General features: G+C 36.3%; 2 protein-coding genes across 4 annotated transcripts; both read left to right on the forward strand.

The window, feature by feature from the left end:
* The first annotated feature begins 430 nt into the window (after nt 1-430).
* On the forward strand, nt 431-4,000 carry LOC132186510 (uncharacterized). The gene is made up of 9 exons (XM_059600490.1): nt 431-622; nt 877-1,061; nt 1,267-1,542; nt 2,084-2,142; nt 2,244-2,280; nt 2,377-2,448; nt 2,533-2,683; nt 2,794-2,961; nt 3,644-4,000. The coding sequence occupies exons 1-9, from the start codon at nt 431-433 to the stop codon at nt 3,998-4,000; spliced, it is 1,497 nt and encodes a 498-aa protein (XP_059456473.1).
* Nucleotides 4,001-6,789: 2,789 nt separating this feature from the next.
* On the forward strand, nt 6,790-12,301 carry LOC132187668 (uncharacterized). Of its 3 annotated transcripts, none has more exons than XM_059602058.1 (3): nt 6,790-7,270; nt 8,100-8,684; nt 11,193-12,301. In XM_059602058.1, the coding sequence occupies exons 2-3, from the start codon at nt 8,133-8,135 to the stop codon at nt 12,042-12,044; spliced, it is 1,404 nt and encodes a 467-aa protein (XP_059458041.1). In that variant the 5' UTR covers nt 6,790-7,270; nt 8,100-8,132; the 3' UTR covers nt 12,045-12,301. The 3 variants fall into 3 exon arrangements, with proteins under 3 accessions (XP_059458041.1, XP_059458040.1, XP_059458043.1); XM_059602057.1 differs by having other exon boundaries at nt 6,791-7,270; nt 8,079-8,684; XM_059602060.1 differs by having other exon boundaries at nt 6,791-7,270; nt 8,185-8,684.

The following is a 12,301-nucleotide window of genomic DNA, read 5'->3' on the forward strand; positions in this document are numbered from 1 at the left end:
ATATCATCATTTGTTAACGAACGAGGCAGAGGAATTTGCATGGGAAAAGACATTTGCAAAAAGGAAGGAAAAAAGGCACCCTGTTCCCCTTCCCTATATAAATTTATTTATTGCAGAAGAATACATACAAATTTATGAAGCAGCGAAAAGAGATCGAGAGCGAGGCGGGAGGCTTACGTAGAAAGACAAGAAGCAGCAAAAGTGGTCAATTCCTCGAATTGGGGAACCAGAAACTTCGCCCACTGATTCGTTACCTCATTCTCTAATACAGCATTTTTCGTTTCTTCAACATAACAATAACAAATATTCCAGAAAACCATAGCCACAAGCTATTCTTACCTTACTCACTAAGTCAGACTCTCTTTATCCCTTCCTCAACTTAAAAAGCTTTTGCCATTTTTCACAGCAAAGTCCAACACAGCTTCTGCCAATGTCCAACCCAAATGGGGTTCTTCTTCTTCTTCCTTTTCTTCTCTTCTTGGTTTCCACCTCCTTGTTTTCACCAAAATGGGCTGCGTCCGGGTCGCCTACTGGGGATCCCAACTTCAAGAGGCCCGATCCTCTGCGCCACTTCCATTACTACAATGGAGCCTACGATGTTAGGAACAAGCATTACTGGGTTGTAAGCTCCAATGCAATTATATCCCTTTCAATATTTTTCTTGTCTTTGCTATAGGGCAAGGGACAGGACCCACTTACATATGTAACATTTCAAATCATGGGTCCCATTTTTCCCAGACAAAGAATAGATATAAGATACGATAGATGTCCACTTTCTTCAGAGGATGTTGTTAGTGAAAAAAGAGGAAGATGTGAGAAAATCTGGGGTAAAGAAAATGGGATTGATTTACTGTGTGTTTTTCTCATTTTTTCCAGTCTGCGGCATTTACAGGAGTCCATGGCTATGCAATTGCGGGAGTTTGGTTGCTATGTGGGCTGGGATTTGCCATCTTCGTCGCCATAAAGAAGCCAAGCAGCAGCTCTTGGCCATTTTTAAAGCATCTGGATCATCATTATTTCCTAATGTTCTTGCTGGTCCTGCTCTTCACCTTTCTTGCCGTGTAAGTGCCTAAAGTGATCATCCATAATTCCCTGCTTCTTTCTCGTCTTATATTGTTCCGTTTGTGAATTACATTTTAGTGTCGCTTTAATTATTTAATTAATACTTTAACCTTCTCCTTCATCTATATATAACAAACAACATAAGAACTATTTGGATTTCTTAATAAATGTAGTCTCTGTATGTGCATCTATTTGGGTTTCAAGAGTTGCATCCAGCTTCGTCCTGGCAGCAAATCAGAGCACCTTATGGAGAACGGAGAAGATGAAAAGAACCATTCTCAAAATGGGAGGAGATGCCCGTCACACCATCAAGCAAATAATAAAGGCAATGACAGAAATGCAAACAATTTTACTTCCATATGATCCAACCACGTCTCTGAGCTTGAACATTACCACCCATCGACTTGGGAAAGAATCGCGTGTCATCCTGGGTTTTGTTCACAAAAGTGGGCATTCCATTGACCAGGCAATTCATACTTCGTAAGCATCCATATATATATATATATGTCTCACGTATTTGTCTAATGGTAGGCTCTGACACTATGAAGAAATTTGTGGGTCTATGACTTTGTTTGTTAAACTATACCACATCTCCCCACACTATTCACTTTATTTTTTTTCAAAAATATCAATATCAAAACACTCTTACTTTTATATCACATCATTCATTTTTTTATATCACATAATTTATTTTTTATTACTATTCAAATAAAAAAAAAATCACTACAAAACAAAATTTTTTCACTTTCCAATACCAATTTTTCATTTTTCTATATCAATCATTATTTTCTTTTTTAATATTTTTAACTGATGGTTGTTGTTGTTTGCCAAATATCTTCTAATTTATTTCATAAAACCAGTTCAATAAGAGAGAGTTGCCCACTCTTTATAAATATGCCCAAGATCTTGTCCACAAGCAATCTAGGATTAGTACTCCTAAATGCTAAAGTATGTGCTATAATACCGGCTCCTTCATATGATCTGCAAAATTAACATTGATTTTCTTATATATGTGTTGTAGGTACATAGCTCATCTTGTGATTGTAACTATCAACTTGGTCATGTTGGTTGCTGCACTAGGTAAATTTTCCTTCACCATATATATATATATATGGTCGATTCTAACAAAGATGTAACGAAAACTAACTTGGTTAGACTAATGGGTTGCTGCTTTGGCTCAGTTCTGCTCTTGTTGCATTGGCATCCCGGATTCATAACGTGAGTAAAATGTATGAGTTTCAATTAGTTTAATTTGGTGAAGGTATATATATATATCCTTTTCACTCAAATTTTCTTCTGCTTTCAATAATTCAGAATAATCTTTTGCTGCTGGATCTTAACAACTCTATGCTGGGTTTTGACCGGCATTGATTTCTTCCTTCACACGTGAGTAAAACCTTTCGACCCACCCTCCTCTTTTGCTCTCTTATTCCTACTGTTCATTGAATTTTCACTTTGCCATTAAGGCAGCTTCGCAGAAGATACATGTTCAGCTTTTTCAGATTTTGAACAAAACCCACATGATAATAGTCTGAGCTCGTTGCTGCCGTGCATGGATTCATCATCCTCAGGAAAGATAATGGTTGGAATTGGCCACACTGTCCATTCTTTTATAGACGAGGTACCATACACTAGTGCTTATAATTGACTTGCATATATATATATATATAATATACACAAATGAATTGTTTTTTTGTAACACATGGGGATGTATGTGTCTTTGTGTTGCAGTTGAATTCTAAAGTAACAGAGTATTATAGGTTTCTTGGACTAGATGAACAAAGCGAGGATTTAGTTGGGGTTATAAAGATTTGTGAACCTTTCTCGGGAGCACCTAACTACACCTACACGCCGGAAAGCTGCCCAAAAGATGCTATTGCAGTTGGCGACTTACCACATGTAAGCTCCAACTGATCTACCATGACCTTTTTTAACGATTTGCTCACATGTGTGGTATGAAATTGGAGGGTTTTAGGAAATTTTTAGTATTTAATGTGGCTCAATCACATGCTGACACATGTCAATAAATTATAAAAAAGTTGGAGAACAGTTGTAAGAGTATTCATATTGAGCTCTTCAAATAAAAGTTAAATTTAAAAAGAAAAACTCAATTTTTTTTAATTTGAAAAGTCACTTTTAAAATGAACCAAATACCTAGAATTAAAAAACTTGGTACAATTCCAAGGATAGTTTACTGTAAGTTTTACACGACATGTGATATAATAGAGATTTCAACAATTTTATTACTAGAACAGCTAGCAATCTAGACAGAAAATATGAAAGAGTTATCATGAGACCTATATGCCCAAGCAGATCTCGGGCAACCCACCCACTTATTTGGACATGTGGGTCATTCTTATAAATCCTTTCACATTTGTTGTTTAGATTGTTAATACACGTATTTAGACATGTGAGTCTCATAAGGACTTTCTCATTTTTACTGTTCGAATTGCTAGCAATATGAACTAGCTAGAAATAACCCACGGTGTTTATATATAGAGCATGAGACTTTTTGAAGCTTTCCCTGAGTTTTGGATTGATACAAAAGCTTACCATTGGGTGCATGCAAAACCATGTGCAGGTTCTTGGTAGGTTCACCTGCTTCCAATATAACTCCAGCGAGGAATGCCAAAGCAATGGAAAGTTTCTTCCTGAGGCCTCTTACGACATGGTCTCGGCTTATAGCCGTTGTGTCCAATATTTGCTAGATATATATCCAGATTTGAAGAGTTTGACAGAATGCAACTTTGTCAAGGACAGATTTTCTGATGTTGTTTCGCATCAATGCAGGCCATTTAGGGTTTCAATACGATTATTATGGTCATCAATGCTCTCTCTTTCCATTGTCATGGTGATTTTGGTTTTAATTTGGGTGGCAAAAGCATATCAAGACAGAGGAAGATGCTTCTCTATATGTTCCATCAAACCCCAATCCTAGCTAGGTAGAAGATGATGAATTACAACAAAATGTACAAAATGCTTACCTCTTTCTTTTTTTTTTTTTTTTTTTTTTTTTAAAGAAGCCAGAAATACACTCCATGGTCGTCGCAAGACGTAGATTAAATCGTGGAGCTTAATGTACTCAGCTTAAGAGAAATGTTAATAATTTTGATAATTCAGCAATTAATTCAAGCCAATTATGGAGCGCTCAATTAGCACATTACTGGCAGTACTGGCCTACTGGTATTTAGAATGCCTTTGGCAGCCCGATTTTGCAAGTCAAGGCAAACTACATGCAATTTTATCAAACACTTAATTATTTTTTTTAAATATCACTTATTTAATGTCTTTTGAAATCGTAATTTTTTTTAAACTATGCGTTTTAAGAGCACTAACAATAACTTCACAATCATTTTCCCTCAATTTAGGGAATAAAACTACTTTTTTATTATTCCCGATAAAAAAACACTTCATAAGAATTGTTGGGACATGTGAAGGAAAGATGAGAGAGAATCAGTTTTTTATAATTTAATAATGCATTGTGGATCTACATGTTTCCCAATGCATTGGCCGGGAAATAAATGTCTTTTGATGTTGGTTATATTTAGGGCTTCTAATGTTGATGTTTTTTTTTTGTTTTTTTTAGATTTTTCATAAACATAAGAAAGAGAATGAGCTATAGGGAGTTTGCTGCTAGTGCTCTAATGCCTATAAACCGAATTGACCCTTTTTTTAAATTACTCTCTTTTGTTGTATAATCTTGAGATCCTTTGTATTTAGAGAAAGAACATGAAGATCGAATATAGAATACGGAAAAATGCCACTTTAATATATATATATATATATATATATATATATAGATAGATGCTTTGTTCTTAAAACATTTGCAAGAGAAAAATTGTTGTTGGTATGATGGTGGTCACCATCAATGTGTTTAGTAGCATGTTGCTTTCCGGGTAGTGAATATTAAATTGTTGAACCCTAAAATAGGGAATTCGATATGGTGTTTGCCCCACACCAAAGGCCAGCAAGACAAGTAAAAAAGACATATGGTCAGATGCTAATAATTGGTCAACTAATCACACCGAGTTTAAAATGCCAAACCAACTTAATTAATCTTATCAAACCATTATTTCCGAATCTCACCCATTCGTAATTAATTAGTTATGAGACCATACCTACCTCACTACCTCTTATGCCAAATGATCAAAACTACTTATTCAATAATTAATTTCAGTAATTTTTTTTTAAAAAAAAATTAAACAAAGTTTTCTTCTAGACTTAAAATAGGGTCCGAAATGAATCATTTTACATTAAAAAAAATCAAAAAAAAAAAAAGTTTTCTTTTAATGTACGGTATTTTACATTAAAAAATAAATAAAACTTACATACTCCGTCTCAAACTATCACAGGAGGTAGTTCGGCCACCTGCTCAAACTTTTTTAGATGATGATTTTGAGGTTTGGAAACACGGCATCCCAATTAAAAATAGAAATAAAAATCACATATTTTATATATGAATTGATAAATTAAACGAATTAAGCCCAATTTTCTCATACCCAATTTAAAGAAAAATTCGTTTCTTTATTTGTGGAAAGTTGGCTCTAAAAGGCATACACACCGAAATTTCTTTTGCTCGACTCTTGACCAATCATTTGAGGTGATCAAAGCAGCCCTGTATACACGATCCAATCAATAATCATTCATACTAGTACAAATCATCGGCACTCCAATTTTTTTTGGGAGGTTTGCAAATTTTATGAGTTGTTTGGAATATTAATAGCCTTGTGATTTTTTACCTAAAAAAAAAAAAAAAATACTTGGCTTTTGATATCATTACTCAATTTGCAATATTAGCACATGGTTGTTGTCATTAACTACGTGCACGTATGTGACGATTAAGATTATGATAATCACTATAATTACGAGCAATTAATGTCATTTCTGCTAATCAAACTCTAATATTCTTCTGCCTTCTTTATTTACCCTCTATGTGCTAAAGAGCTTGCCTCAAAATCATATTGCATTTACCTCCAAAATCTGGTACTTTTCTTTGGACCAAATCCTGATCCTGTACAGTGTACTTGAGAGTTAGAAATAAATGTTAGAAACTATTGAGAAAAGTACTACTCACATAATTAAGAGGTTTCTACGAACATTTCTCGTTATATTATTTAATCCAGAGGTTTATATTATATGCACATTTCCATAGTAATAAATAAAATTATTACACCAAAAAGTGGCTATGTCCTATGTTTGCCAACAAGCTGTATTATTGTTTTATTAATTTGGTTTGAATTTCTTACTCTTTTTAGCTTACATTAATAAACAATTTAAAATATAAAATACTTACTAAATATCTAACACTTTTTTTTTTTAATTTTTTATAAAACGATAATATTATGACGATACAAGTGCTTAACTTTTATAAGAACAAACCTTATCTTAGTCAAAATGGCCGTGTGGCCACAACAATAAGCTAAGATGGTTGCACGACTACCCTTTTCCTCTGCTGAAATGGGAGCAAGGCATTTTTTTATTTGTTTATTTACCCAAGTACATTAACAAATATAGTTATATTATCTCAAAATATATAAATGGGTAAAACTATTTCACATGATTAAAGAGATTGTAGCTTTTAATTAACACAAGATGATCTCCAAAAGAAACCCATTATTACTGTAGTTTTAAAAATATTTTATATTTGTTTCCAGTATTTTGGAAAGAAAAATAGTATAATTTGTCATAAGAAGTAACCTTTAGAAGCGAACATCATTGTAATTTTGACATCGTCGTTGGTTCTTTATTCAACTGTCAAAGTTCTTAGTAAGGAAAATCTGATAGATATGGAATCAAGATGGCGAGGATATTACTCTATCATTCATTAGAAGCCTTCCAGATATATCTATCAGCGAGACCCCCCAAGACGCAAACACACATACAGCGACATAGCCCATAGGCAGGACCTTTGGTCCCAAGTCATCATCATCATCATAGTAATCAACCTCAGACTCAGATCCAATTCCAACCAACATGCTAAGCTAAGCAGCAAGGCCCTTGTATTGTTTTCCTGTGAACCCTGGGAAGAAACAGGGTTCTGGGGCCTGACAGAATTGTTGAATTATCTTATGAGGTTGTCGGATTGATGTATGATTTAGCGAACTGCGTTGTGGGTTGCTTTGGTTTTGCTTATTGAACGTACTATTGGAGCTCCAGTCTGAACCCATGTCTGGGAATCTAGCTGCACTCAAGGTCCGTGGGTTCGCAGGTAAGGTGTTTGCTGGACATACTATTTGCTTGTTCCAACATTTAACTTGGTCTTTGGGTATAATTCTTTTTTATAAATGGTGATGCTTGTGTTTGAATTTGATATATTTTGTTGATTTTATTTGTGAAATCGGGGGTGGGTTTGCTGTGTTGAACATTTTTGAGAATTCGTGTTTTAGTGGCTTGAAGTGTGTTTAGAAACTTTCAATTTTGGATGTGCCAATTTTGTATGCGATAGTTTGTGGTTGCTGGTTTATGTTTGATTTTAAACCTGATGAGTCCGTTGGTTTCATTTCCTGTACAATTAACGATATCTGGTCTGTACTACTTGCTTTGCTATCAGAGAGTTAAATACTTTCTGATTAATTGCCCCTCATATGGTCAGGAAGGCTTGTGCTACAGTGAATTGTTTCATCCTTTGACATCAGTTCATCATTGTTTATACTTCATATTTTCAAGTGAAAAAGAAAAAAATTGCTGGGGTTTAGTATTTTGAAATAACAAGAACTGGGGGTTGAATTTTAGTCATTTTTATACATTGAATCATTGACAATTAATTTTTGTGATTATACAGTTGATACCTAGTATTGCATATAAACTGCGAACAAAAGCATGGTATTCTGATTTTATTGAGAACTCCTTTACAATCAATTTACGTGACTATATCTTTTAAATCTCATTATTGCTTTCAATTCTTTTTGTTATTTTCCTTTTAATTTCATGAAATAAAACACAAGTTGCATTCTATAAAACCTGGACTAGCTTTTGGTTGTGACTCATATTTGGTTGGATTTATTGGATCTCCATAGGTTGCACTTTCTTAATTGCAGCATCATCTTGGAGATAAAAAAACGAAAGAGAAAATGAGGATCAAGAACAAATACAGGAAACCAACAACTTTCAATTGCAATGCAGGGGGCAGATGTTCAATGTCTGCTGTGGTATGGAGCTTGGTGGGATGTCTTCTTATGCTTCATCTATACTCCCTTGCTCGCCACAAAGATGGAGTGGGTGGAGAGATCCAATTGCGTATGAGCCAACACCCACAGTTCCGTGAACTTTTAGAGGTTGAAGAAGAAAATATTCAGATGCCACCACCAAGAAAGAGATCTCCACGTGCAGCAAAAAGAAAACCAAAACGGTCAACCACACTGATTGACGAATTTCTGGATGAGAATTCACAACTTAGAAATACATTCTTTCCAGATCAGAGAACTGCTATAGATCCAATGAAGGACACGGGGAATGATAGCTTTTACTATTATCCAGGGAGAATGTGGTTGGACACTGAGGGAAATCCTATTCAAGCCCATGGAGGGGGTATTCTGTATGATCAAAAATCAAGGACATACTATTGGTATGGGGAGTATAAAGATGGGCCTACCTACCATGCTCACAAAAAAGGGGCGGCAAGGGTAAGTTACTTAAATTTATGAATTTATAATGTTATGCTTAAATATAGGTTGATTTTATAATTTCAGGCCTTAAGGATTGAGGGATGCAATCACCATAGTTTATATCCACGTGAGCTGTGTGCATATCTGTTTACGTGCATTGTGATCATGTAGCTGCTGCTAATTATCAATCTTTGTTTTATATTGTGAATTATTCTCTTGACTTAAGTGGAGACCAGTAGTCATGTATGCCAATCAAAATTAAACCAATCTAGTTGGTTCCACTAAAGTTGCTTAATATCAATTGTATACCTTCTTTTCCCCCTTTTTGTTTCAATATAAGGTCTAAAATTTAAGATTCAGTTTCTGGCACTTGTGTGGGGTTATATTGTTTCCTCTATATATGATTTGTTTTTCCCTATGCACCTTAATAAAACAAACTAAACAATGGTGGTTGCCCCATGGGAAATCTTATTCCAATTGATAGCGGTGGTATCTTTAGAAATAATAATAGTATGTTTATCTACAACTTCTCCACGCCCATTATATATGGGTTGTGATATTAGACAGCAGAATTGTGCCTTTTTAATGGGTCTGAGACATGCCAAACCAAAGGTTATATAGAGACACAGTGGTCTAATTAATTCTTGGGTGGAAAACTGCAGTGGGGATAGTTAAAGATATTGTCAATTTTTTGGGGCGCAAAATGGGTAAGGGCAGGGATTTATAGGCATGAGTCTCATCCCCTTTGCATCGGACCCATGTCCTCTACCTCACGAAATCACTAGAGATCACAAGTGAGTAAGCCCCTTATAACTCTTGGGTAGAAAACTGCAGTGTGGATAGTTAAAGATATTGTCAATTTTTTTGGCGGGCAAAATGGGTAAGGGGAGGGCAACCAGACGCTGGAACTTCCTACCTGGCTGTAATTATAGTAGTACCTTACTTGTTGGGGCACTAGTCAAGAGGGACCTAGATGGGCTCGCAACATGGGGGATTCATAGGCACTCTCTTAAGACCAATCGAGCTATAGCCTAACTCCAACCCTGATTGGAAGTTGGTGGGCGGGGATTAATAGGCATGAGCTTTGTCCCCTTAGTATCACACACATGGAGACTTGAACCCATGTCCTTCTCACCGCGAAATCACAAGAGATCACAAGAGAGTAAGCACCTTATCACTAAGGCAACCCCTCTGGTGGTTAAAGATATTGTCAATTATTATTTTATTTTTATAAATAATTCAGTTTCATTATCAAGTACAGAGGGGCGCAACCCTAAATATGAATCTTGATTGTTGCATAGAAATTGAGGTTGTCTTCAAATAGGTGCATCCTCTGTTAACAAGGAGGTGCATTTACTTGCTAAGAAATGTTTTATCAATATGGACACTCATATCTGCCTTTTGTATCTCCTTGATCTCTTTCTAGTAGGCCGTGTTGTTATACTTACTTTAAGGATACCTTGTCCTATCCTTCATTTTAGTTCTCTGTATCAAATCCTGTTTTTGAGTCCTATGTGCATGGAAAATAACTAAGAAAGAGTGTTTTTCTGTTATATCAAAGGGCGGAGTGAAAACTTGTTTTTAGCAGAAAACGAATTTACATGGATGCATATTAGAACACCTAGTACAAACGTCTTAATAGACTTGCCAAATGATCTAAACTTGCAAAATTACGTAGAATTAGCACTCCAATGGCTCAGAACTTTTACTGTTGAACCTGGGGAAACATAAAGCTATGCTATAATACCCAGGAACATAAAACCTCCGCTGCCTCTTTCTACACACCCCCACCCTCCCAGTGGGTCCCCTGTGTCTGGTCGTTTTCAGATTGGCGGAGAAGTTAGTGTGTACTATTATCCTTGAACTGGAAACAATATTTGCACTCCGAAATGGTACATTATGAATATAACGTCAAGGTATGCATCCAAACAGCTCAGATGGGCGTCTTTCGTCTTCTTTAATTAACTGCATTGTTACTCCCTCTGCTTCTAATGTGAAGTAAAACTGAGTGAAAATTGTAGAAATGCCACTCGTGATAAAATCTAAACCCTTTTTATGAGTTTTATGCTGTGATGGACTTATCCCACCCAATAGTTTGTTATGAATAAGTTGAGAGAACATAAATTCAAGATAACTACATTTCTTTTGAGAAAGAAGAATATGGTGGCTCGAAACTGGGAAGCTGGAAAAATAATTGCCGAGTTCACTGATTTGGTGGAATCATAAAGACAGACAATTGCTTCATGTAACCAGGGCACTCTTCACTATCTTAGGCTTTTCTGGTTGCAACCACACAAATGCAGATATATGACTTTTCAGGCACCAACACCAGTTTGTTTATTTTGCTTTGAGTTTGCCTAATCATGTGAGACATCTAAACCTGCATTGCTGCTGTTATTGCGTTGCCATTAACCCATGTTATGCTATTATCATCCCCATCTTCAGTATTTACATCATACATACATAATTTAAAATAGTTCAGCACAACCGCAGACGTAATTCACCAATTCTGTTGTAATGGTTCAGGTTGACATCATAGGAGTTGGTTGCTATTCTTCCAAGGACTTGTGGACATGGAAAAATGAGGGCATTGTGCTGGCAGCAGAGGAATCAAATGAAACCCATGATCTCCACAAATTAAACGTTCTTGAGAGGCCAAAAGTGATTTACAACGAGAAGACAGGAAAGTATGTAATGTGGATGCATATTGACGATACCAATTACACCAAAGCCTCCATCGGTGTTGCCGTTAGTGATTACGCCACCGGTCCTTTTAACTATCTCCATAGCAAAAGGCCTCATGGGTTTGAAAGCAGGGACATGACAGTCTTTAAAGATGACGATGGTGTAGCGTATCTGATATACTCCTCTGATGACAATAGTGAACTCCATATTGGACCACTAACTGAAGATTATCTTGATGTGACACAATTCATGAGAAGGATTCTTGTTGGACACCACCGGGAAGCCCCTGCTTTGTTCAAGTACCAGGGAACTTATTACATGATCACATCAGGCTGCACTGGTTGGGCCCCAAATGAGGCACTTGCTCATGCAGCTGAGTCAATCATGGGGCCATGGGAGACAATGGGAAATCCATGCGCTGGAGGGAGCAAAATGTTTCGGCTTACAACGTTTTTTGCGCAGAGCACATTTGTGATTCCTCTGCCAGGTTTTCCTGGCCTGTATATTTTCATGGCAGATAGGTGGAATCCAGCTGACTTGAGGGACTCAAGATACGTGTGGTTGCCTTTGATTGTTGGGGGGCCAGCTGATCGCCCACTTGAGTATAATTTCGGATTCCCATTGTGGTCAAGACTCTCAATATATTGGCATAGAAAGTGGAGACTTCCTCAGGGGTGGAGTGGGTTGAAGTGATGCAGGTTTTTCATATATTTGGTGGCTTTTTGGTCACTCTTCCACTGGCTTAACATTGATGTCTTGGGATTTGCATATTTCACAGCATGAGGATTCAGATACAAACAAATGCTCAGTTTCAATCACACGCCTTTGTTTAGGTAATGTTAATATTAGCTCTGAGGCGGGATGTATTTTTCCCACATGAATTGCCCGTTTTATTGAAATTTTGCTAATAATTAATTCGGTGATTCAAGCATTGTCAACCCTTCGTGTCT

This window comes from Corylus avellana, chromosome ca7, assembly GCF_901000735.1.
Source record: "Corylus avellana chromosome ca7, CavTom2PMs-1.0".
Classification (NCBI taxonomy): Eukaryota; Viridiplantae; Streptophyta; class Magnoliopsida; order Fagales; family Betulaceae; genus Corylus; species Corylus avellana.